Below are 25,147 nucleotides of genomic sequence, written 5' to 3'. Positions count from 1 at the left end.
ACAAAAAAAAAAAAAAAAAAAAAAAAAAAAACAGACTGGGAACCAAGTAGCGAGAAAATTCCAAGGAGAACAAACAGACACAAAATGGTCATAAGTCAACACAGTGGCAAAGAGGAGCGATGACATGGAGAACACCCCACTGTGGGCACCACATTCTGCTGCAACAAAGGACTTCCTGTCCCAGCTGCTGGGGAGGCTATCAGCACCTTCCCTGAGTGTCTTCCTACCTCAATTCCACGGACTGGACGTGGGAAGATTCTAGAAGGCTACTGGCTCACAATCCCCAGACTATATTATCTAGCCTCATTTGCAGCCCGGCTCTTCCTTTCCCCCCAGTATGCTTCCCTTCCTTTTACAGCTATTGATCCCAGGCAAATTTCCTTAATGAACATTCTTCTTGAGAGTCTTCTCAGAGTCTGAGCGTCTACTTCCCAGGAAACCAACCTGTGACCATTTTGCTTGTAATCTAAGACACTATACCGTGCAAAGATTCTATATGATTGGGTGTTTAGAACGGAAATGTGAATTCACAAAACACCTCAAGGAACGCTAACATGGGGTTCAGGAACCCTGGTACCCTAGAGAGACCCACAGCCCACCATACTGATACTGAGAATCATACCTTATTAGTGGTTCCCACACAGTAAATTATTCTTCTATTTCATTTTTTAAAAATATCTTTTAAAAAAAGACACTTTAGACATCCTGATGTTGAAAACGAACAAAAAAACTTTAGAAACACACACCATTAATTTTTGTCAGTCTCCACATTCTCTGTACTTCTGAATCAGAACTTTCCAAACTAAAGGTAAACGGTGGGCCATTTATGGGTTCATCAGGATCAACCGCAACAATCTCTGTGGAGAACATGGTAGGTTTACAGATGGTCACTACAGTCCTAGGTATGAATGGGCCATTATCATTCACATCTTCAATGACAATTCCCAGGGTCCCAGTACAGCTTCTTCCATCTAGAAAAATGGAAAGAAAAAAAAAAGTGTTTATGTTGCAAGTTTTTAACCAGGAAATTATATATTTGAAAGAATTTATTATTTAACAAAAACTGTAATGCATAAGTTATAGTGGTAATCATAGCCAAGTGCTATATCCTTATGGAAAGTTAAGAGAGAAATATTACTTTGAAATGAGCTGTACAAAAAAATAACCATTATATAGATGTATTCATCCATTCACTAAATCACTTCAGTAAACACAGAAGGTTTTTTATGTATTTATTTATTTTTGGAACTGGGGATCGAACCCGGGTCCTTGCACGTGTGAGGCAGGCAGTGACACCACAGAGCTAAATCCCCGGCCCAACACAGAAGTTTTCATAGAAGGGGTTGTAACTGATTTTTAAGAGAAGTAAATAAAAGAGCACCAAGAAGGGTACCTCGGGCATATTTAAAAACACAAAGAAATTTAGGGAGATGGACAGCGGGTTATATACACTCATGATCTGCAGTATATGAAGACGCTGGGCAGGACGGGGTTGAGAGTGGAAAAAAGAGCTGGAGCTCTTTGAAAGCCACAGTAGGGAGCTTAGAGTTTAATATACCTACGAAAGAGACTTGAGGTTGTGCAGCAGGGAAATCAAGTGGTAGAAGATACATATTTGGAAGATTAAAACGAGAATATATGGAAATGTTCTAAGGGAGGAGGATTCTAAATGTGTTTAGAAAATCACTTGCAGGTTGAAACAATTACTAAGGGGGTAGTATAAGCAATTAGCCTATCGTTTGTTCAGCAAAACCTTACTGGATAACTACTGTGTACAAGGCACTGCACCAGACCATCTGGGGCCGGACACAGGTGAAGCATAATGAGTCCAGCGCACAAACCAGTAATGCAGTTATAAAATGTGAAGCTGAACGTAAGTCCAGGACTCCTGTCTCCAAATCACGTTCTTCCTTCCTGTGATACAGGCCTTGGACGTGAGAGGTGGGCGTGAGTGAGACGAAACTCTGTGCTGCCCACTGCTGGGACTATCTGATAAGAAGCTGTACTCTCGGAAAGCTGGAGACCAGGCAGAACCCTGTGACTGTAACCTCAACAAACCTGGGTGCCTGGGGCACAACAGCTGGACCTTGATAGTTCAGTGTCATCGTGGGTCAGGAGCACCAGGCCACCAGGTTACGAACTAAGTCCAAATCACGGGCCACAGAGAAGGAGCACACAGAGCCAACTACAAAACTGCGATTTAAGATGGGAAAGTAGGAGAAGAAAACCCCCAAAGCAGTGAGCAAACCAAAGACTCCCCATTAAATAGAAGCCTGTCTATTGAAATTTCCAAATGATCAATGTGTAGGAAAACCAAGAGAATCACCAGTCAAAAGATTAATTTATTCTATGTAAGACATGCTTGAACAGGTATATTTTTAGGATCATCAAAGATTTAAAGAAGGGTAATTAATTAAATAAGAATGAAAGTATAGCTTGAATTCCAGCACAAATAAAGCAACAGTATCCTTCTCACAGGAATTGTAAAAGGGAATAGACAGGATGGCAGGGGAAGACTATTTCAGGCGATTAATTACAGAGAATACTCCAAAATTAATTAGAATAACTAAATCATATTCCAAAACCACTCCTCAATTCTAATTTTGCAAGCTACAGCGCCATCATTTATATTTACTATAGTTAGCATTTTTATTTTCAATTCTGCTTGGTAAAATTATGTAATATGGACTAATGGGCCTTATGTAAAATCGCCATATTCACATTCCCCTCAACTTTATAAGATACATAGAATATGATTTTACATTTTATTTGTGCACATAGGTTCACAGTGCTACTTCTCTAATTTAATAATATGCTAATAATTGTGACTGTGATTTTTTGTTGTCGTTGTTGTTCTGGGGATCAAACTTGGGCCCTCACACTTGCAAGGCAGGAAGCAGAACCACTGAGCCAAATCCCTGGCCCTGACTGAGATGTATTTTTAAATAATGTCCTAAATCAGAATTCTAATCCCACAGGTATTGTTAGTTTTCTGCAAAAATTGAAACTGTTTTCTGGAAGTGCACAATGTAAAAATAAGTACATAATGAACTTTCCCAACAAAATAAATTTTGTAAGGAAAACAAGTAGGTAAGTTGAAGTTACTTTTACTAGCATAATTTCTCCATTTTTAATGATTATTTACCATTAATATGTTCCATTTTCCAGTGTTTCAATGAATAACTTATTTTATAATTACATCTAACTCTGAGGATAGGCTTGAAAGCAGACACGAGGAAGTAAATGATAGCCAACCTCTCAATTGCTCTATATGTCATTCTGGGCAGAAACAAAAAGTATGAATGTATGAGCCCGTTTTTAAAATGTGTATTTTGAGGCTGAGGGTATAGCTTAGTGGTAGAGAACTTACCTAGCATGCACAAGGTCCGGGGTTTGAAAAAACACATTATTGATTTAAAAACTGAGGATGTGTCTCGCTGAAGAAACAAGTAGCTGACTTATTGACACATTTCTTACCTCTATCTGACGCAAGGACTGTAATATTATATACACCATTGCTGATGGATTCTGCCTCTCTGTCCAGATTTCGGAAAATTGTGATTGATCCTGAATCTTCCTCGAGGGTGATCCACCCTTTAGGATCACTTAATTTTCTGTACCTGTCAACAATGATGCATTAAAATAATAAATAATATTAGAAGTTAAATTATATTAATGATGACAAACAAATCCGTGAGTCTTTAAAACAATAAACCTGAAGTGAACAACAGTGGAATGACACACACCTTATGCCATTGTTGCTTCCTGTTTCTGGGTCATATGCTTTGTACCCATTGCTCCGGGTCCCCACTGGTGCATTTTCTTTAATCCGGACAGTTTGCGCTGGAGGTCGGCACTCAGGGCCCTCGTCCTGATTTTTGACAGTAACTGTGACAGTCGCTGTGCTAATGGATGATTTTGAAGCAGCCTCTCTTATATATGGAGCTTCATTAGTTACACTGATTTCCAGGGTCATCTGTTGTCTTTCCTCATAATCTAGTGGCTACGAAAGCAAATAGGTTGACAATCAGGTCAAATCACTTCGTAACAGGCAATGGTAACTAGGACAATTAACTCGTCAAATTTGAAAACATGCGAGTACAGTACCATGTTGAGAATAGTCATACGCCAAACACATGGTGGAAAGAGGGGGATCCTTCAATTGATTAAAAAACAAAAACCTCTTGCTCAACATCAAACTATTATATTCAACTATTACACAGCACAAGCAGTATACTAGGTACTGACAAAGATTCATGAAGAATTTAATGAATTTAATGAAGCTACAGTATTTGGATGACAAATGAGATCCTCCATTGAGAGTTCATGTCATAACCAATGATTAATCACTACATCATTAATTTTAGGACAGGCATCTTGAACTCTTCGGATAAAGAAATCATTTGTATCTGGTTTGGATAGACATTTTTTATAAAATGTTAAGAGAGCAAAGACAAGAAAATAAAAAATTTATGGACATTACCCTTTCCTTTTTAAAAATCTCTTCTCTCAGTTGCTTCCCTAAAACCTGAAAGTGCCAAGTTTTATTTTCTTTTTCCTGAATTTTTTGTGGTAATGAGAATAAAAGAAACAGATTTTTTTTTTAAGGTCTTATACTTCATGAAGATAATTTTCCTCTCAGGAAAAGGTGATAAGTGAAGAAAGAGGCAAGATTTAAAGGGCATTTCATTAGTGCTTTGAAATGAAGAAATTAACTCATAAACTGAGCTAATTTTCAGTTTTTGAAGAAAGGGAGTCATCCTTTTTGATCAGAGTTCCTTGAGAACAGGCACAAGTGAAAATTTCCAGACCCACAATACAACCATGTCCTAAAGATACAGCAGAAATAAACCTATGACTTTGTTCAAGGCCCTAGCAGCTCAGATTGCTGTATGTACCACTCTGACTCCTAAATGAGGAGCAAGTTCTCAGGTGTAAAATGGTACTAAAAGTCTTAGAAGTGTTTATGTCTTTGAATGGACTTCCACTCTGAACCTGGATTCTAAGGATGTGCTGTGTACTACAATACTAACAATAATCCTACAGACAGCCTCTGTAAGGGTCTGACGTGGGGTAACTCTTTTGGGAAATTAAGCAAATAAGGGAAAGACTCTTTGATTTAGATACAGAAAGAAGAATGTAAGAAAGTTTGGCAAGGTCCATTAACATCATAACCATGCTAGTTCGTGAACTGTTAAGGTATCAGTTACAAGGTGGATACGATATCATATTAATTGAGCACATACGAATGGTTAAAATCATGCCTTTTTAAAAGGTTACTAAAAAAAAATTCATTCCATTATATAAATGAAGAAAATAGCATTTATATATACCTGTTTATCCAATTTATCCTTACACTTACCAGAAATTCTTCCTTCCATTAAATCCTAGGATATTATCCTACAACATTATAATTCATGAATAACTAATTTACTAATTTGTCCTTACCTTGACTACAGACAGAATTCCTTCATTGGTTTTGGGGTCTGTTACAATTTTAAAATTTCCATTTTCGTTGCCCTTCAAAATGGTGTAATTAGCTCTCCAATTAGCAGTATTAGCTAAATCTTTATCCTCAACAGTAACACGTAAGATTTCTACCTCAGCTGTATTTTCTTCCACGGATGTCACATACTAAAATGATAAAAAGAAACAAAGAGTTAGTTAGCACTCATGAATCCAGGTCACTGTAAGAAATAAGTCCTGTTCTTCCAATATTCAAAATATTATGTTCACATGGTTTTAAACTTTAACACTAAACTACTATGATGTCACTTCATTTGAAATCCTGAGGCATGGATAGAGACGTGCATATTTAACAATTAACACTAGGTTCTACATTTTTTCTTTTATAACTGTCATACACTTACAGAAGTGTGGGTAAATGTCGGCAAGTTGTCATTAACATCCCCAATATTTATGACACAAGTTGCAGTTGTCTGCAAACCAAAATATTGACCATCCATGTCTTGTACTTTTATTTTCAACTGGTATTTATCCATTACCTAAAATCAAAGAAAGAATGTAATTATTGGGTGAAAGCAACACCAGATGAAATCTTAATTTACATTGTATAATTTTGCTTATACTCATAATTTATAAATTACTAAATTTCAGTGTGTTGACCGACTAGAAAAAGAATTTTCTCACACTAGTAACTTTCAATCAATTTATGAAAATAGCGTGGTTTTTCAAATTTAAAGTGCTACTAATTCATACAATGTGCAGTTAATTGGCTTTATTATTATCTAACAGAAAGAGCTGCAATCTTAATACCTTTAAAATTGCCAGATAATCAAAGTATTTATTTCTTTACCCAAAGTGAATTCTTATATTCAAAAGTTTATAGCAGTGACTTTTGTATTGGTCTTGTAATAAAATAATGAGGTGCAACATCCTCATGTGAAAATTGCTTTATGTTTATAAAAGACCATTAAGTTAATATGAAAATATAGGTTTAGGGCTATGTAATTATTTATTTATATGAAAAAATGGTTTGGGGGCTTCCTATCCATCTGATCTTGCAGAAGATTCATCATTACTTTAAAAAAATACTTCTCCTTGTAATGAGTCCATTTTTTATGTGACTGTGATGTGACAGGACAAAGACAAGACAATAATAATGTCTCTCAGATGGAGAATTTGGAGACTTGAATTCTATTCTCAACTCCAAAAATAGCAAAATGCAATCCTGGACAGCTGGAAATACTTCTTTGCCTAGTATGCTTTTTCTTTAAAATGGTTGTAATAATTGCCTTTCCCACCTAATTCCTCTCTTTTTCTAAGACAAAATAATATATAAAAATCTATTCTAACCTTCTATCTAAAACATTTACCTTTCTCTTAAAAAGCCACCCTTTTCCAGTGATTCTATCACCTTCTAGACTGTCTTGGGCTCACATGGTAAAGGTTACTATATTTATGCTTTTGCTTATGTGATTTTCCTTATTCACTCTTCCCTCATAATACATCACATGTGTAGTCTTGAAAAATAATGGCTTAAATAAAATTTTTAAAATTTTTAAAAGCTAGGCATGGTGGCTCACATCAGTAATTCTAGCATTTGGGAGGCTGAGTTGGGAGGATTGCCACAAGGTCAAGGCTAGTCTGGGCTACACGGTGTGTTCAAGTCCAAGGCCAGACTGTGAAGCAGGCTGTGGCACCACTGAGCTAAATGCCACAGCCTGCTTCACAGGTTCAAGGACCCAAGTTCAATTCTCAGAACAAATGAACAAACAAACAAAAAAATCACACATCAGCTATGATTAAAAAAAAATATACACCTAGACATATAATAGTCAAGATCCTGGAAACCCAACTGAAGAACAAAATGCTACAAGCAATTAGAGAAAAGAAACAAATTACATGCCAAGGAAAGTCCACCAGATTCACAACAGACTTTTCCACACAAACCCTCAAGTCAAGGAGAGCCTGGAGTGAGGTATTTCAAGCTTTAAAAGAAAATAACTTCCAACCTACACTGATGTATCCTGCAAAACTAACTTTCAACATCAATTGATAAATAAGATACTTTCATAAAAAAGAATACCTGAGAAATTTAATGAACACCAAACCAGCACTCCAAACACTTCTAAACAATATCCTAGAAAAAGACTATGAAGGTCACATCTCTGTGAGGTCTACCATAGCAAATCCAATAGGCAAAAATTTAAAGGGAGAGGGAGAAAAAAAAAGAACCAATAGGAAAATAACATGATAATGTTATAATGATGAGTCCATACATATCAATTATAACCATAAATGTCAGTGGCCTCAATTCATGAATCAAAAGAAATAGACTGGGAGAATGGATTAAGAAGCAAAATCCAACAATATGCTGTATATAAGAAACACACCTCTTGAAAAAGAAACTCATAGACTGAAAGTAAAAGGATTGAAGACAGTTCTGCATGCAACAGGAACCTGGAAAAAAGCATGGGTAACTATCTTATTTGCAGACAAAGTAAATTTCAAACCAAAACTAATTAAGGGAGACAAAGAAGATCACTACATCCTTGTAAAGGGACAATCCAACAGAAAGAGATGATGACAATCATAAATATATATGCACCAAACACTAATGCCCCCAACTTTATAAAGCAAATGTTAAGGGACATGAATCACCAAATAAGCACTAATACATTGTAGTGAGGAAATGCAATACCCCATTCTCACAGACAGATCATCTAAACTAAAAATCAACAACAAAATACTAGAACTGAACCAAGCTTTTAAACAAATGGACTTAAGAGATGTCTACAGAGTGTTCCACCCCACAAAATTAGAATATACATTCTTTTTGACTGCACACAGGTCATTCTCCAAAATAGACCACATGCTAGCTCACAGAATGTTTAAGTAAATGTAAAGGAACTGAAGTTATCCCATGTATATTATCAGACCATAGTGCAATTGAACTGGAGGCCAATAGCATAAGAAACCATAAGAACTTCACAAACACATGGAAATTGAATAGCACTCTCCTGAACAATCAATGGGTCACAGAGGAAATCGAAGAAAAAATTAGACAGTTTTTACGATTTAATGATAATGCCAGTACAACATACAGGAATCTATGGGATACAATGAAAGCAGTTTTATGTGGCAATTTCAGAGCAGTGAATGTCCACACTAGGAAAACAGAGTGAGCTCAAATAAACAATCTAATGGTGAATCTTAAGTACCTAGAAAAAGAGCAAGAAAAACCCAAAACTCATACAAGGGAGGAAATTATAAAGATCAGAGCAGAAATCAATGCAATGGAGACTAAGCAAATGATACAAAATATCAATAAATCAAAGAGTTGGTATTTCAAAAGAATAAATAAAATCAATAAACCCTTAGCCAACCTTATGAAAAAAGGAAAGAAAAGGCTCAAATTCATACAACTAGGAATGAAAAAAGTGAAATCACAACAGATCAAGCAGAAATCCAGATGATCATCAATATTTACTTTAAGAACCTGTACTCTAATAAGATGGAAAACACAGAAGATTTCTAGATACTTATCAATTACCAAAGTTGAATGAAGAAGATAAAAAATTCTAAACACCCCAATTACAATCTGTGAAATTGAAAAGGTAATTAAAAATCCACTAAAAAAGAAAAGCCCAGATCCTGATGGATTCACTGCTCAATTCTACAAGAATTCTGCCAGAATTCGGAACTACTGCCATCATTCTTTAAACTTTTCAACGAAATTGAAAGGGAAGCAATACTTCCAAATTCATTGCTGGAAGCAAGTATTACCTTGATTCTAAAACCAGGGTAAGACCCAACCAAAAAAAGAAAACTACAGGCCAATCTCCCTAATGAACATAGATGCAAAACTCCTCAATAAGATGCCATCAAACAGAATACAGAAGGCCATCATGAAGATCATATAACCTGACCAAATTGGATTTTTCCCAGGAATGCAAGGATGGTTCAACATATATAAAACAATAAATATAATACACTATATGCACAGAATCAAGGACAAAAAACATATAATCATTCCAATAGATGCAGAAAAAGCATTTGACAAAATTCACCAATCATTCATGGTAAAAACTGCAGAAAATTTAGATGATCTTTATCTCATCTTGATAAAGGCTATCTATGAAAAACCAACAGCCAATATCATACTAAATGGTCAAAAATTGAAAATCTTCACACTAAAATCAGGAACAAGACAAGGATGTCCACTGTCACCACTTCTGTTCAATATAGTTCTAGAAACATTAGCCACAGCAATTAGACAAGAGAAAGAAATAAAATCAATTAAAACAGGTAAGTAAGAATTTAAACTGTCATTATTTGCTGATGATATGATACTGTACGCAGAAGACCCAAAATACTTCACCAAAGGACTTATAGACTTCATTGACAGATTCAATAAAGTAGCTGGATACAAGGTAAACAATCAAAAATCAGTAGCCTTCCTGTACACAAATAACAGAATTAGAAAAACAATCCCTTTCCCAATAGCATACCCCCCATACTTAGTATGTCCTCAATGTGCATCCATTTAGCTATAAATATCTCAGCCATAAAGATTGAGAAACTAGAGATGTTTATAGCTAAATGGATGCACATTGAGGACGTACTCTTAAGTTAAATTAATAAGTCATACATGTGTAAATACCAAATAGTTTCTCTGGTATGCAAAACTAAAAGTGTAAATAAGGATCAAAATGTATAGTTGATATTGTATAATACAAAGAAAAGGTCTAAAGGAGTAGAAGTAGTGGGAGGGGGAGAGAAAAGGTAAAAGGGAAAAGAAAAAATTTGTGAAAAGGGAAAATATGGAAAGAATATCTTTGAAAACAGGGAAGGGTGGAGGAGGTTAAGGGAGGGCTGGGTAATGAGGAAAAATAAGAACCAAGGTAAGTCATGTAAAGGTACAGGATCCCATTGATGACTGTAACTGTATTGTATAACTAAAATATACCAAAAACTTAATAATGATAAAAAAGTCACATGTCAGTAAAACACTCACTTGCAGTTCAAAATAGATTAGTAGTTTTTGATGTAATGAATCATGAAAGTTCATTGATAAAGTTTCAAAGTCCACATTGCAAAAATCTTTAGGAGACTACACTTCTTGAGTTTTGATGCGCTGCTGCAGAATAGCCACAATATTAGAAATCACTATTAAAACACTCCTCGCTTGTTTAATTTCATATCATGTCAGATGTTCTATATGCATTTGATCAAAAACCATATATTATAACAGACAGAACACAGAAATGGACATGAAAATCTCTCTGTGTTATTGTAAGGCAGGAACGCTGTAATCTCAGCACATGGGAGGCTAAGGCGGGAGAATCATGACTTCAAAGCAAGGTCGGGCTACACAGAACAGCCTGAGAAGAATGGAAAGGGATCCTGAGGCAAAAAGATTTTGAAGACCACTGCGCTCCTCCACGAGGAATACGAAAAGGGAGTTGATACATTTACTGCTCATACGTGTAGCTTAAAGCCAATTCCACACAGTATTTTCAGCATGCCTGTGTTTTCATTCTGACTTACCCATGAGGTCAGGTATGGAATTTTTCACACCTGATGGCATGTTGGTGCTCCAAAAGTTTCAGATTTGGGAGCTTTTCAGATTTTAGATTTCCCAGCTAGAAGTAATTAACCTGCATCGAGTTTTATTTATTTATTAGTACTTATGTTACCTCTCTGTCAAGCTGAGACGATGTCGTGGTGATCACACCCGTGGCCGGATGCATAGTAAAGACAGTGGGTCGGGATGGCAGCTGCTCAAGGATTGAGTACCTCAGGCGCGTGTGCATGGTGTCAGGCTCATCCTTGTCTGTGGCACAAACCTGTCCCACCGTCGTGCCTAGGAAGGAAAAGAATTTTTTTTTCCCCAAAGTTTTTACATATTTAACTCTCCTTTTTTTCACTCCTCTCTGCTTACCTTAAAAAAAAAAAAAGTTCTGGACTGTTTTATTTCTAGTAGGATCATGGCTTGAGAAGTTTGCAGAACTCTACCTAAAACATTACTCCCTTCTAAATACCCCAGGGCTCTACCACGTTGGAATTTGGTGATCACATCTGCTTTTTCTGAATGTAATGTATGATTCGATGATGTTGATTCTCTCCCTCTGGGAACTTTGTAGTTCTAAACTAAAACATTCTAATTATCCTTCAGCCTGTTTCTATTCACAAGCCTGCACTTTTGACCATGTGAGTCAGTTTTCTCTGAAAACTATTGATTCAGCTGGGTATTCCTTGAGAAAGTCTCAAAACTCATGTTCTGATTTCCATTGCACCAGACCGAGGAAACATTTATATTATTCTCAGCGACCTTTGTAATAATCATGCTCAGAATATCATCATTCATTTATTTGATCATTACAAAATGTCAGTAGATATCTTTAAGTCTAAGTCCCTCATCTCTAAAAGACTTCTTTTTTGGAATATGTTCTTCTAGAAGTATTTATTTTATCTCACACAGAAGACAAAGCAAGATTCAGCAACTCCTATTTTTGAGGTACTGGGCTTGGTATTCCACGTGTATTATGCTTCCTTTAGTCTTCATAATAATCTAGCATTCCACAAACACATTTTAAAGATGAAGAAACTAAGGAAACCAAGGTCACACAGCTAGTAAAAGCAGAGTTAATCCCATCCAGTGTCCCTTGTTCCTCCCACCAAGTTTTACGCTCCTTTCTAGTGGCCACAATATGTGTTTAAACCTACTTGAGTTGATGTGTATTATTACAACAGATACTCACCGGCTCTGCCATTTTCAAGAACTGTAAAAATGTATGTTGTTTCAGTAAAAATTGGGTAGTTATCATTTTCATCCTCTATTTTGATTACTAGTTGCAATGGAGATTCTGGTGTGTACCCATCTGAAGTTGTTGCAAAGGCAACCAGCTGCGAAAAGAAAAAATAATCCTTTAAAAGAAAATATAATTCATAATTCAAGTGAAGGAAATCAGACACCTATGCTTAGATATCGCATGGCTTCTCTTATATGAGAAACTCAAAATATAAATAAATTAAAGAGTAAAATAAAAGATAGTAAGAAACACGGAGATAGATCATCTTCCAATGGGAAGGGAAACCAGGAAACGGAGGGACAAAAGAGGGAGAGGAGTGGGAGGGGACATTAAAAGAATTAAAATGTGTGATGTGAACCAACTCCCTAGGACGAATGCAATCATTATTTACTGTACATACGTGCTGATAAAAATTAAGAAAAACACCTCAGACTTGCTTTGGCTTTAGTTTAGAGATTGGTCAGCACACAGTGCAACTGTCACATAACTAATGCCAAAAGAAGTAGTCAATTTCATGGTATAGTTTAGCGCTTCATATTTAAATTTATCTAAGACAATAACAGACAGTAATCTTAATGTCCTCACCACTGCTATATCTTTCTAAATGTAATTTTTATTACTAATCTTCTAAAAATATTTGGAGATGTTCTATTTTGTTTGAAAGCTTCAGACGCATGGTTTTAAATACAACTTTCAGGATATTTCTTCACTTAGATTCCTTAGGATTACAAATCCTCCAGACTCACTTAACTGGGATATTTTCTTAGTTTCTACTAATTAATATTTTAGGCATAGCAATAGTTATTGATGAGTTCCTAAGAATTCCTTGATTTAAAAAGCAGGAGATAGGACAAAAAAATAACTGTAAATTTTGTATAAATATGTTATTTCTTTTGATTTTATAATATAAAATTCAATTTTATCTTGTGAAAGCAGAACATTGTAGGAACTTGGCAACAGTCATTTTCTTTTTTGGGTACCAGGGATTGAACTCAAGACCTTGTGCTAGCAAGGCAGGCACCAGAACCACTGAGCTAAATCCCCGGCCATTGTAGATACTTGGAAACTCATGTAGCAATCCTAACCCTAAATACTTAAGTCATAGCTTGAATATCATTTTGGATAATTTGATCTCCTGATGACTTATTACTTCATCCAAAATAGATCTGAAACAATTAAAATTGAATTACACATGATGATCAGGTCCTCTTGGGGCACCAAACCAGCATGTGGTCAGGCTCTTACACATGAACTGACACGCCACCGTGGGAGCTAGCTGGGTGATGAAGACTAGATAAGCTTCATCACACAACTTAGCTTGTCCACACACCTTACCTGGTCTCTGTAAGTTAACATTCACTCAATGCAAAGATACTGAGCCTTGTTTACCTCCTATAATATCTCCATACCATCAACAGGCTCCCTTACCTCTTTCCCACCAGCTAACTAAATGCTCTTCAAAATGGCACTCATTGATTCTTTTGCACAAGACCAAAAGCAAAGAGTAAAATGCTAATATAAGGAACAATCCAGTAGAAACATATTATTTACTTTGTGACAATTCTTTTGTTTTCAGCTCAGTGCTGTGCTGTCAGATCTAGCCAGAGCATCAGTGACAACTCAGAAAATAAAAAAAAGATAAATGAACTAAGAACGAGGCAGAAAATGTCCACGCTTAATAACAACCAACACAACACACAAACTTTAGACTTTACCTGAAAAGACTGATACTGCTCACGATCCACTGGGCCTCTACAATACAGGTTCCCAGTATCTCTTTCCACATAAAATAAATTTTGAGGTTCTTGGTCCACTCCGGGTCCACTGATGGAATAGTATATAGTGTAGTTTTGGGCTGTGTCAGACTGGATCTAAAGAGTAGATATTACGAACATGAGACAGATTTATTTCATCAGAACTTTCAGTTGTATATTTACGCAATCACATCTTCATTTGTCTTCCAAAAAATTGTCTTCTTTGACTTATTACTATGTATAAATAAAAAACAGCAATAAATTAAGTAACAAAATAATGCAGCTGCATTTGTTTTCCAGAACAGCTAAGAAATTGTTTAAAAGCTAAATAGCTATTTGAAATGGGCTTGTGAAACTTTTTGTTATATTAGAAAACAAAAATATTCTGGGCATGAAAAAATTATTGCCATTTTTAAATACTGCTTTTATTACACATGACAAAATATTTAAGAAACTAGATTCAAATAGTACTATCTCTCAGGCTAAAATTTAGAAAACAATTCCCCTAAGAAATTTTTATTATTCATCAGCTTTCTCCCTATGATCTAAGTTTTTAAAAATTTACATATATATGTTCCTATATATGTGAATCAAAATGGAGAGGGTGACATTTTGTTCCTTGATTCAACTAGCAAATTTCTTCTGAGCCTTTTCCATCCTTTCAGTAAGATCTTGACTATCATTATGTCAGGATGGCTAACACAATTATTTCTTAACAATTCTTTCATAACTTTAATATGCTCATCTCTGACCTGCATTAAGTGTGTCGGTTAGGTATAAAAAAGGGTTCTTTGTCCCCATTTCAAGAACTGAGGGGAAAACACTGACTGGGAGAGTGGCCAGGTAGTGGAAGAAGGCAAAAAGATTCATGAGGGTTTCCATGAAAGTCAAAAAAATGGAGAGGAAATGGGGATCCGGTATGATTTAAGAAATGGACTTGGGAATCAGCAATAGGCAAGCATGTCTTTATCCTTCATGTCATTTGTAATTTCATCCCTTATCATAAAAGATATTTTTGGATTTTTGAGACTATGCCTAGACTCTGTGACACCCTACTGATTAAAAAAAAAATCACTAAAGAAATGGGTGTTTGGGAATACTACATGGATTTTACACTTTTGTAGATGGGCTTCGAATGACTAAAGCTACAAAAAAGTATATAAAGGTATAAAGAAATACACTTATAACAATATATTGAAAAATCTGATAGACATATCCCCATTCACTTATATTTTTACATACTATTTTTTTCAATATTAGGGATTCAATCCAGGAAGTGCAGAGCTACATCCACAACCTTTTTATATATGTATTTTTTTTTTCATGTGGATATAGGGTCTCACTAAATTGCCCAGACTGTTCTTGAATTTGGTAATCCTCCTGCCCCAGAGTCCCAAGTAGCTGGGATTACAGGTGTGAGGCACTGAGCTTACATACTGTGTGTGTGTGTGTGTGTGCGTGTGTGCGCTTTACTGATTATTGAACCCAGGACCTCAAATATACTAGGCAAGCCCTCTGCTGCTGAGCAACACACTCCTCACCCTTTCAGAATTATTCTTTAGTAACTGTGCATTGGTGTCAATTTTTTTCAAAGATAGAAAAGGAAAACCTCTACAGCAGAAGGGAAACAAATTGTACCTGTTGAAGGAACAGTGGGAATGGACCCAAAGAATTTTCTAGCATTGAACAAGGAATAGGAGCCCATCTCCTCTTGGCACGTCTCAGAAGTTTTTCTGTAGAATGCTTTTCCTCTTTTACCTTAATTTAGAAGACAGAGAAAACAAAATAAACAAGTAAAGCTTATGACCATTTTCAAATGTTAGAACTTCAATACATATTTCTCCAGAATTAGCTGAAGAGGTATAAGCCCCTAGTAGTACTTGAAAAACAAAACTCAACGCTGCAAAAAGATAATGAAGAACTAGCAGCCTTAACTGTTATTACAACAATCCTCTTAAAGAAAATAACTTGATGGAAACATAAAAGAAAGAGAGATGGGACTGGAAGGCTAGAAACAAAACTGAAAAGATTATTGTCGCCACATTGCCATGCAAAAATATGGGAGGAGCAATACGCAAAGAAAATAAATGTGTGCCCTTCCACATGTAGCAGAATCAGCTCCAACTCACCAACATTTAAGCAGAGCCACGGGGCCAACAGAGAGATCTGTGTTAGAATGAGGAGAGAAATACTCTTAAACTGCTGCAGCAAAGAAGGAAGTCACGTCCATCTTGGCTATCACACTGTAGTAGGCATCCTTATTATAAGATAATCATCTACTGTCTACGACTACAAGTTATGCTGAGATGGATGAGAAAAAATGTTTTTATTTATCTATGGATAGGCCTTCAAAGTTGGATTTTTGGAAATACACTCTATAGAAAAAGACCAATAAATGTTTCTTTGTGTCTAATCTCAAATTCTCAGCCTATAGTTTAATCCCAATTTATCCTTTTATATCTCAGATGAAAAGCAATGGCAGCCTGAAATAATCTGTGTTACCCAACCCTCTCCCATTTAAATACTAGTAAACTGCTATACGGTTTCCATTTTCCTTCAAACAAAATTCTTCCAAATCCTTCCTGATTCCACATTTTCCCTGGCAATAAATCTAAATAAAAGACACCATTGTACTCCATTTATGTAGTCCTTATACCTTTGTTTGAGCCTCTAAAAAGACAGAAATTGTCTTCTCTTCTTGGCTTTCTGTGTTGAAAAGTAATATGATAAACTCTCTTTTCTCAGAGGTCAAAAGAACAGCATTCGTTGTATAGACTGATCCATCTTCTAAAATTTGGAAATCAGGGTCACTTGAATGAATTAGATTTGCAGATTTAAAGCACTCCTCCAGGTTAACTGTAGAAAATATACACAACGTTATTTGTAAAATGAAACATAGCAATATGTAGATTTAACACTAATATATGCATGTGGGGAACCAAACACTCAAATTCCGCAAGTTACTTATAAATTTATCACTTTTAAAAAGACATCTGAAACGATGAGGTTAAGGTATGCTTAAGTACACATATCACTTTTAATGCTTATAAAGTCATCTTTTAATATCCTTTTAAAGAAAATGCTTATTCTGAAATAAAATCACATGAACTACAATGTCTAAATATTTAAGCCAATATCAACCACAGCTTTTCTTTCTCAACTAAAATTAGCTATAGAGCAACACATTAAAAAAAAAAACTTGGGTGAAGGGAGGGCAGAGGTAAGGGGAAAAAAATGAGAATCAAGACTTGCCATGTAAAGGTACATGATCCCAACAATGAATGTAACTGTACTGTATCCCTAAATGTACCAATAAACTCAATAAAAAAAAAAAAAAAAAAAAAAAACTTGAAGTTAAAAACAGAATCTGGCTGAGTAAAATTGATAGTTATTAAATTAAAATATTACTGAACCAACTGGATCTGTGAAATATTCATAATCTGTGTCCTTGCTGGTTTGATCTTTCCTTATGCAACTGAGTTATGTAAAAAATTATTTGACAAAAATGACAGTATGTGAAAGTGAACTGCAATAAATCCATAATGCCCTTGGATTCAAGAAATGGCATTTCTCACTTTCTTAGAGGCAAGCATATGCTGTAACCTTCAATTAATGTAAATACACAGAATTATTTTATTTCTCATACTAGATCATTTACTCACTCCTTATAATCATATTTTTCAATAAAGAACAATATGCTTTCATTAAAATGACCCTACATATATTACAAGTGACAATGTACCATACTAGGTTTAACTGCCCCAAAACAGTGATCCTAAAAATTACACTGACTCTTAATGGATTATACCAAATTCGTATTGCTTATGGACCTTAGCAGTTCCTTACCTCTACCAATGAATTTCTCAGGGTCCAGTTTGGAAGGAACATACAGTATCACTGGCTTGCAGGCATCACAGGCAAATGTTAAGATCTAAGATAAGCACGTTGGTAACTATAAATTTATATAATTTTAAATACATTTATATAATTAGCAACCTAAACTAAAAACATACTCTGGAGTAAGAAATTTAGAAAAAAAAACATATTAAAGCAACACTAAAACAATACATTAAGACTGACAGCTCCTTCCTCCCCAAGCATATAAACTCAGGACTATGTGCCCTCTTAAGTCTGTAAGAATAATTTAGCAATAATTTCACTTGTGGATATAGCAAAGTCCAGCACCCACCTGAGGGGAAGAGAGAAAGAGAGAGAGGGAGCTGAAAAGTTGGAGAAGATAGCATGTGTATGTAGATAGAAAAAAGGAATGAAAATAGTTTTTATGAGCCTGCAAATTTCAATTTTTTTCAAACTAGTGCTTAGCGATGGTTTATTAAATCAGTAATCTTCCCTCCCAAAATCCCTACATGCCTTTAAAGAGCAGCACTAGCTCATCACTGTGCAGTGATCAAAAGAGGACACCTGTGCTCCACGCACAACAAACAGATGCAGGACTGTGGTGTGCAGTCTTACCTGGAGGAATCTTCTCGTAAATGGGAATCAAGGTCATTTCAGAAAACAGCTTACTTAAATTCTCTAAATGGTTTGTGGTGAACTAATTTCAATACAAAATATACTGGAACGTGCTGAAATTTAATTCTATTCTCTGAAACTCTGTAATGGGTGCTTCTGAAAGATTTACATTTCTTTCTCTACAGTTTTGCAAAGGTCTTGGCCAAAAGCAAGATGGCTGAATAGGATTTACACTGTCATTTATAATTTCCATAAACATAAACTAAACCCATCTAAATTTAGATGAAATTTTATTTCATACATGTCAGTAAACCTGTAATTAAATTGTATATGAATGATTGGGTAAGGCAGAAATCACATGTCATTTGGAAATTAAGCACAAATACAATGAAGAGATTGTACTTGAACTGAAAATTAAAAGACAAGACTTTACACTGGCTGAATAGAGAGAGAGAGAGAGAGAGAGAGAGAGAGAGAGAGACAGACAGACAGACAGACAGAGAGACAGAGAGAATAGTAATAGAATCAAGGATTCCCAGGATCCCGGCTCAAAGTGACTGACAGAACATATTCACTTATAATCCTGGCATGGTGGCACATGCCTGTAATTACTGCACTCTGGGAAGCTGAGGCAGGAGGATCACAAATTCAAGTTCAGCTTGGACATTTTAATAACTTAGCAAGATCTTGTCTCAAAAGTATAAATAAATCAATAGATAGATAGATAGATAGATAGATAGATAGATAGATAGATAGATACATAGATAGATAGATGGGAAGGTTGTAGATGTAGCTCAGTGGAAAGACCCTGGAATCAATCTCTAGTATTGAAATAAAACAAGCAAAATAAAACAAATAATATGTCCACTTTTTATTCAACCACTATTTTTCAGTTGCTTGGGAGGGTGCTAGGTGAATCAGAGGCCAATAATGTGAACAAAGCTAAGTCCTTCAAATAGTGAAAGGCAAAAAAAAAATAAATACACAATTGTACCAGTGTCACACAATGCTGAGGAAAAGAGATAAAATCTACAAGAAAAGTAAAGCAAGGGAAAAGGGTGATGAAAGGAAAACCAGAAGTCTAAATGAAGCGAGGAAACAAACCAGTTCCCTAACTGGGGAAGTCTCCCAAAAACCAAAACAAAGGACCCACAGGGGGAACCTGTGTTTGTTATAGAAACAATAAAGGGCCACAGTAGCTGAGCACAGGACACAAAACTAAAGATCAGTGAAGGGCAGCTCATGCATGGTCTGAAAGTCTATGGCTGGAAACAGATTTTGTTCTGGGTGCAGAGAAGCAGTAGCTCTCAGACCCTGCAGAGTAGTAAAATCTGGAATTTACTGACCAACAGCATACAGAGGAGTAGGAGTGGATGCCAGGAGACCAAAGGCCACAGCAGGAATCCAAGAGAGGGATGGTAGCGAACTGGGCTAAGGTGGTAATGGTGGAGAAGGAGCAATGATGACTGGATTAAGAATTGGGGGTTGAGGGTAACAGGATCCTGGTCGCAAGAACAGTCATGCGCTCAACAAATATTCAATGAACCTCTACTCTGTACTACACACAGAGTAGTACACAGGTCTGCATAAAATAGTCCATCCAAGGGTAAGACATCTACAGTATCAATAACACAGGAAAAAAGAATGTCAGGGAAGGTCTATGCTGTGAGGAACAGGGCTCACGGCCTTGTGTCGGAGACAGGTGAGTCTCCTGAAGCATAGCGATAAATTAGCCACCATTAGAGGAGACAGAGCTTACATTCCATGCATAGGAACCACATCTGTGAAGGCCCAGAGGAGACATGAAAAGAAACCCAGAATGGCTGTCATGTATACTACAGAGGGAAGGAGTTTAAAATAGACTCTGAGAAATGGGTATGGAGAAGTTTCTTAATGGCATTCACAAAAAAGTATGGCTCTTTTTTTCCCCAAAGATAATAAAAAACAAAGATTTGTTTCAAGCAAGTAAATTACATAAACAGCTTCATGTTTGAACATGATGTCTGAGCAATGCAGAGAATGGATCAGAGGGAAACACTTTTCATTTCCAATGGAGGAAAAACCCCATGCCAAACTCACTGCAATTGAGGGATAATACAGAGCTAATAAAAATAGCAAGGGTTTGTTTGGTAGGCAAAAAACTGAAGATTAAACTGGAACACAGAGCAGTATGAAGAAGCCAGAATCAACTTTTGACTTGCAAAGGTCCGACTCTGATTTCTTGGAGAGAGGATGAAATGAAAGTACATGGCCCACCTACAATCAAAGAGAACACACTGTCCAGATTAATCAGGGTCCCAAGTGCTAAGGCTGAGCCTGAGGTCAGCTGATTTTCATGGATCTGTGAGCCATATCCCATCTCTTGCCTGGTCTAGAAACCTCGAGGCATGAATTGGGCCCAGTATGTGATCACCACCACACACGCTGAAAGGCACTTGGTTGGATTCAACAACCATTTTTTTAAAAGGCTCAAAAAATGGAAATTGATGACTATGTCTACTATCTGATTTTTATATATTATAATCACTACACCAACGCTAGAAGCAACCCCACTACACTTAGAAACAAGGTAAGCTTTCCAGGTTCACCATAAAGAACTTTACATTACATTGAGAGCATAGTAAGCAAGAACATATGAGTTTATTTTTTTTAAAAGAACACTATTTGCATTTGCTATACCTTTACCTGGAAAATTCAAGAAAATCAACCAATGAATAACTGTAGTATGATAATTAAGGGGGAAATAGCTATTAAAATATAGACATTGTTTAGTAGTCTTCAGACCCATAAATGAAACTAGTTAGATAAAATAAATCATTTTCAAAGCAATGAAATGTTACCATGCTGAAGAGTAAATTTAAGAACAAACATGCAAAGCCAATTTGAAGAAAACCTTAAAACATTTCTGCAGGACACAAAAGGAGACTTGCACAAAAAGAAAGACATATCATTATCTTGGTTTGAAAAATGTCAACAATGTACATATATCAATCCTCACTGAGTTATATTATAAATTTTATGATCCTAATAAAATTCTTAACAGAATATTTCCTGGAACTAACCAGCCAATTCAAAGGATCATAGGAACAGTTAAAATTAGACAGAAATATTATGAAGAAGAACAATCAAAAGATGTTAGCCCTAGCAGATGTTAAAAGATCCTATAAAGTATTAATAAAATATTAGTAAGCAAATAGAAATTATACGCATGAATTTGAAAGGAAAAAATATGCAACTTCCCCATATACATTTGATCTGACTGTATACTGCCCATAAAAGACTTGTTATACCTTTCCAAAATTTCCATTAATTTCTGTTTATACATATTTTTGCCTATATATGTGTTGTCAAACTTTTGGGCATTTGTCAAGTTTTCTTTTGCTATTTTTAGTTTGTTTGTTTTTATGATACTGATGATTGAACCAGGGTCTTCACACTGGAGCTACATCCTCAGTCATTTTCTGTATCTTTATTTTGAGACAGGCTCTTACTAAATTGCTAAATTTTCCACAATCTGGGCTGGAACTTGCAATCCTCTTGTCTCCCCCTCAAGTTCCTGGGATTAAGCCTGGCTTTCAATATACTTTTAATTCACTTTTTCTTATGATAAGAGAGGCTAAAATAGTTTCGTATTTTAAGGATCATTTTATTACTTTATTAGAATTTTTCATGTTTTTTTTCTGTTGAACTTTTAAAATTAGTCTGCAAGAACTATTTATATAGGGTTTGCAATTTTTTTTTCCTGTTTACCAGTTGCTTTTCAATACTGCTTATAGTGTTGTTTGGCTTGGTCTTTTGACATACGAAGTGTGTGTATTTATTTTTATATAACTGATTTTTCTGAATTTTAATATTTTAACTTTTGAAATCCAAAATGGTATTGTATTTTATACTTAAATACTTCATTTATTCTGAATTTCTGTGGTGTTATGTCAAAAGTATGAGTTCAATTTGATTTTTTGGCAGATTTCTGCCTAGCTTAGGCAGTCTCAAGAGTCATTCTTAATCAAGTCTTACCCTAAAAATTTCTTATCCTCAATGATCTAACACGCCATTGTAAAATAACTCTGTCTAGTCTTATACAACCTTTGTGGGGGGAAGAGAGCTATCTACTAAAATCACACAGTCATTTGCACCTTGGTTTGTCATTGCCATTTCTGGTACGCAATTGATATGAAATGATATATGACCAAGTTGTGATATTATCTGTGATAGCAAAAAGTTGTGATAGATACAAGTAAGCACAGCCATGAGATATCTCTGAATGTAAGTCTATTGAGATTTACTGAGGGACCAGGGGAGGGAAGGAAAAACAAGCAGCTTCTAGGCTTCTACCCAAGGAGCAAAGCATATGTGCACACCATAAAATGAAATACACGGTGCTAAAAGAAAAAAATGACATTGTTAGGGAAGATAACCAATTCTGCGCCATACATAGTAGGTGGAGATATAAAGTCTTATTCAGTCACATGTAAGCTAGCTATTCGGGACACATTGGCACCTGTGTGATGTTTTCAGCCATAAAAGTAGATGAAATGGCCTAGGAAAGGGAGGGGTAAATTCCAAGAGGCAGGACCTAGAACACCATCCCAAGGAAAAATGAGCATTTAAGTATAGAGGAAAAAGAAATCAAACCCACAGAAGCAGAAAATAGAAGGGCGTTTGCCAGGAGCTGGGGTGTGGAGAAACCGAGGCTTAGTTACCAAATGGATACGAAGCTTCTGTTACACAAGATGAAAAACTTCTAAAGGTCTAAGGTACAGCACTTGAAAAATCTGGTAAAAGACTAGGTCTCATGTCGCATCACAGTAGTGAGTCCGATTCCGAGCGGTCAGACAAGTCAAAAAGCAGAGTAAATTTCAAGACTAGAGGCCCAAGAACAGGGCTGAATTTCGTAAGGAAGGAGAAGTGTACTTGGATTTGACAAGGGAGAGCCCCGTCGAACTTGGGGAGAGAAGCTTGCTCAGGTGTTCAGGCCGAAGAAAGTTCTAGTGGTGAAGCAGTGAATGTCCTGAGTGGGGCAACAGGAGGAAGGAAGAGATGCCGATTGGGAGGGTGTCTGGGAAGGAGGCGAGGCAAAGGGTGCCTCGCCCTCGAAGTCACTGTTTAATCATATCTCACACGGTCCTGACACATTCTCACAGCCTCGATGACTGGCTACACAGTAGACCCGTGAGGGGGTGGGGCATAGGAGGCCGCCCGAGCAGGACGAGAGTGCGGCCAGAGCCAGCTCTCCGCCTTGCCCTAGCCTACAAGGCTCTGAAGCTACGGGTGATCGATGGGGATTCGGTTCGGTCGTATTTACTCAGGCTCTGCTTTTTCTCAGAAGGACCTCTGTGTAAAGTGTCCCGTGTGGGTTGAAGTGGAGCAATCCTCTTTACCGGGGTCCGTAACCATGGCTTTTCCTTCAAAGAGCAAAGGCTAACGCTGTAGAATAGACAAATTTCTTAGGAGACAAAGCTTTGCCTCTTTTGTCTCGAGCAACATATTTTGTAACTGCTATTCGTCCCATTCTCAGTTTCCTCCACTACGAAATAACAACTGCTGTTTATCTGGCCCTTTCTGTGTTACGACTGCGCTCTGGAATTTGGGCTAAAGGTTTGAATCCATCCAGTTCTTTGCCAGAGAAATTCTAGTATTTGTTTGTCAAGGACAGTCCCCTTACGTAAAACAATTAGGGAGGCTTTGAGAAATAAGAGTAGGAGGAAGGTAAGAGTGGAGGAAGGAAGGTTTTCGTTTCCATCACTCTCAGAGGAAAAAAAAAAATCCCTCGCTGGTTCACAGGGTCCCTGCTGGTGTCTTTTAGGATTGACCTGGTGCCCAGCGCTTCCGGAAGCTCTCCGGAAAGGACACTATTAGGTTACGCACTCCTTCACACGTCCTCGAAATAACAAATTTTCTCCTCTTCTAAGAGACCCACGAAAAGTCCAGACTGGAGCACCCTCCGACCCCGGATTCCCCAGGGTGCAGGCCCGCAAGGGACTCATGCGCCCCAGGGCGATCTGGTCTTTTCCGCCCTGGAAGGGGGTCATCAGATCCCAAAGGCCGCCTGCTTGGGCTCCCAGCTGCGGGAAGGGGCCCTCGGGGTGTTTAGTGCTGTGCTTTTTAAGGTGGGAAAGAAGCTGGGGCCGGGGCCAGGGATTGGAAGTGGAAACCCAGACGCCTCCTGGGACAAAGGGTAGGGCTAGGACCTGCCTTCCCCCGAAAGACTGAGGGAACGGAAGCTGCACCCACTAACAATGTAAACCATGTAAATGGTCACTAGGGCCCACCCACCTCCGGTCAGCAGGAACTCAGGATCGAGGGTCTCCTGCGTACCCCCACAGCCCCTTCACACACCCACACGCATGCACCGAGCTCAGCCCCCATCTTTCACCCAAGGACACTTGTTTTCCGTCCCATCCGCCCTACCGCTGCCCTTCCTTGGCCCGAGCCCCGCACCCAGCCGGAGGTGTTACCTACCCCGGGACCGCGAGAGGCGCACAGAGCAGCCCCGCTTCCGGACGCGCGCCTCTAGGCCACGGATTTGGATGGGCGTTCGCCGTTCGCGCCTCTGCCTCCACCTGCTCTCGCCGATTAGATCTCCGAGCCACCCTCCCCTACCCTAGCGGACCGCCGCGCCCGGGTCGAGCTCCTCTTTCG

The 25,147-nt window shown here is 37.2% G+C and overlaps 1 protein-coding gene across 4 annotated transcripts in view; it reads right to left on the bottom strand.

Annotated features, from left to right (window-relative positions):
* The window catches only part of Dsc2 (desmocollin 2), a 25,191-nt gene extending 7,228 nt beyond the window's left edge, over nt 1-17,963 (bottom strand). For 2 of the 4 annotated variants that reach the window (XM_019210623.2, XM_019210624.2), the window contains exons 1-11: nt 17,879-17,963; nt 16,689-16,888; nt 15,671-15,790; nt 13,994-14,149; nt 12,228-12,372; nt 11,163-11,329; nt 5,871-6,005; nt 5,449-5,634; nt 3,747-4,003; nt 3,478-3,620; nt 747-971 (exon numbers count right to left, since the gene is read on the bottom strand). In XM_019210623.2, the coding sequence (XP_019066168.1) occupies nt 747-971; nt 3,478-3,620; nt 3,747-4,003; nt 5,449-5,634; nt 5,871-6,005; nt 11,163-11,329; nt 12,228-12,372; nt 13,994-14,149; nt 15,671-15,715 (1,459 nt within the window). In that variant the 5' untranslated portion in view covers nt 15,716-15,790; nt 16,689-16,888; nt 17,879-17,963. Of the gene's footprint in view, nt 1-746; nt 972-3,477; nt 3,621-3,746; nt 4,004-5,448; nt 5,635-5,870; nt 6,006-11,162; nt 11,330-12,227; nt 12,373-13,993; nt 14,150-15,670; nt 15,791-16,161; nt 16,199-16,688; nt 16,889-17,878 lie in introns of those variants that run through there. The other 2 variants (XM_019210621.2, XM_019210622.2) reach the window with 1 other exon arrangement.
* Nucleotides 17,964-25,147: the final 7,184 nt, after the last annotated feature.

The sequence above is a fragment of the Fukomys damarensis genome, unplaced genomic scaffold (genome assembly GCF_012274545.1).
Source record: "Fukomys damarensis isolate Sample0158 unplaced genomic scaffold, DMR_v1.0_HiC HiC_scaffold_30, whole genome shotgun sequence".
Classification (NCBI taxonomy): domain Eukaryota; kingdom Metazoa; phylum Chordata; class Mammalia; order Rodentia; family Bathyergidae; genus Fukomys; species Fukomys damarensis.
Note: the sequence above shows the minus strand (reverse complement) of the source record. Positions and strands in the feature narration are given on the sequence as shown.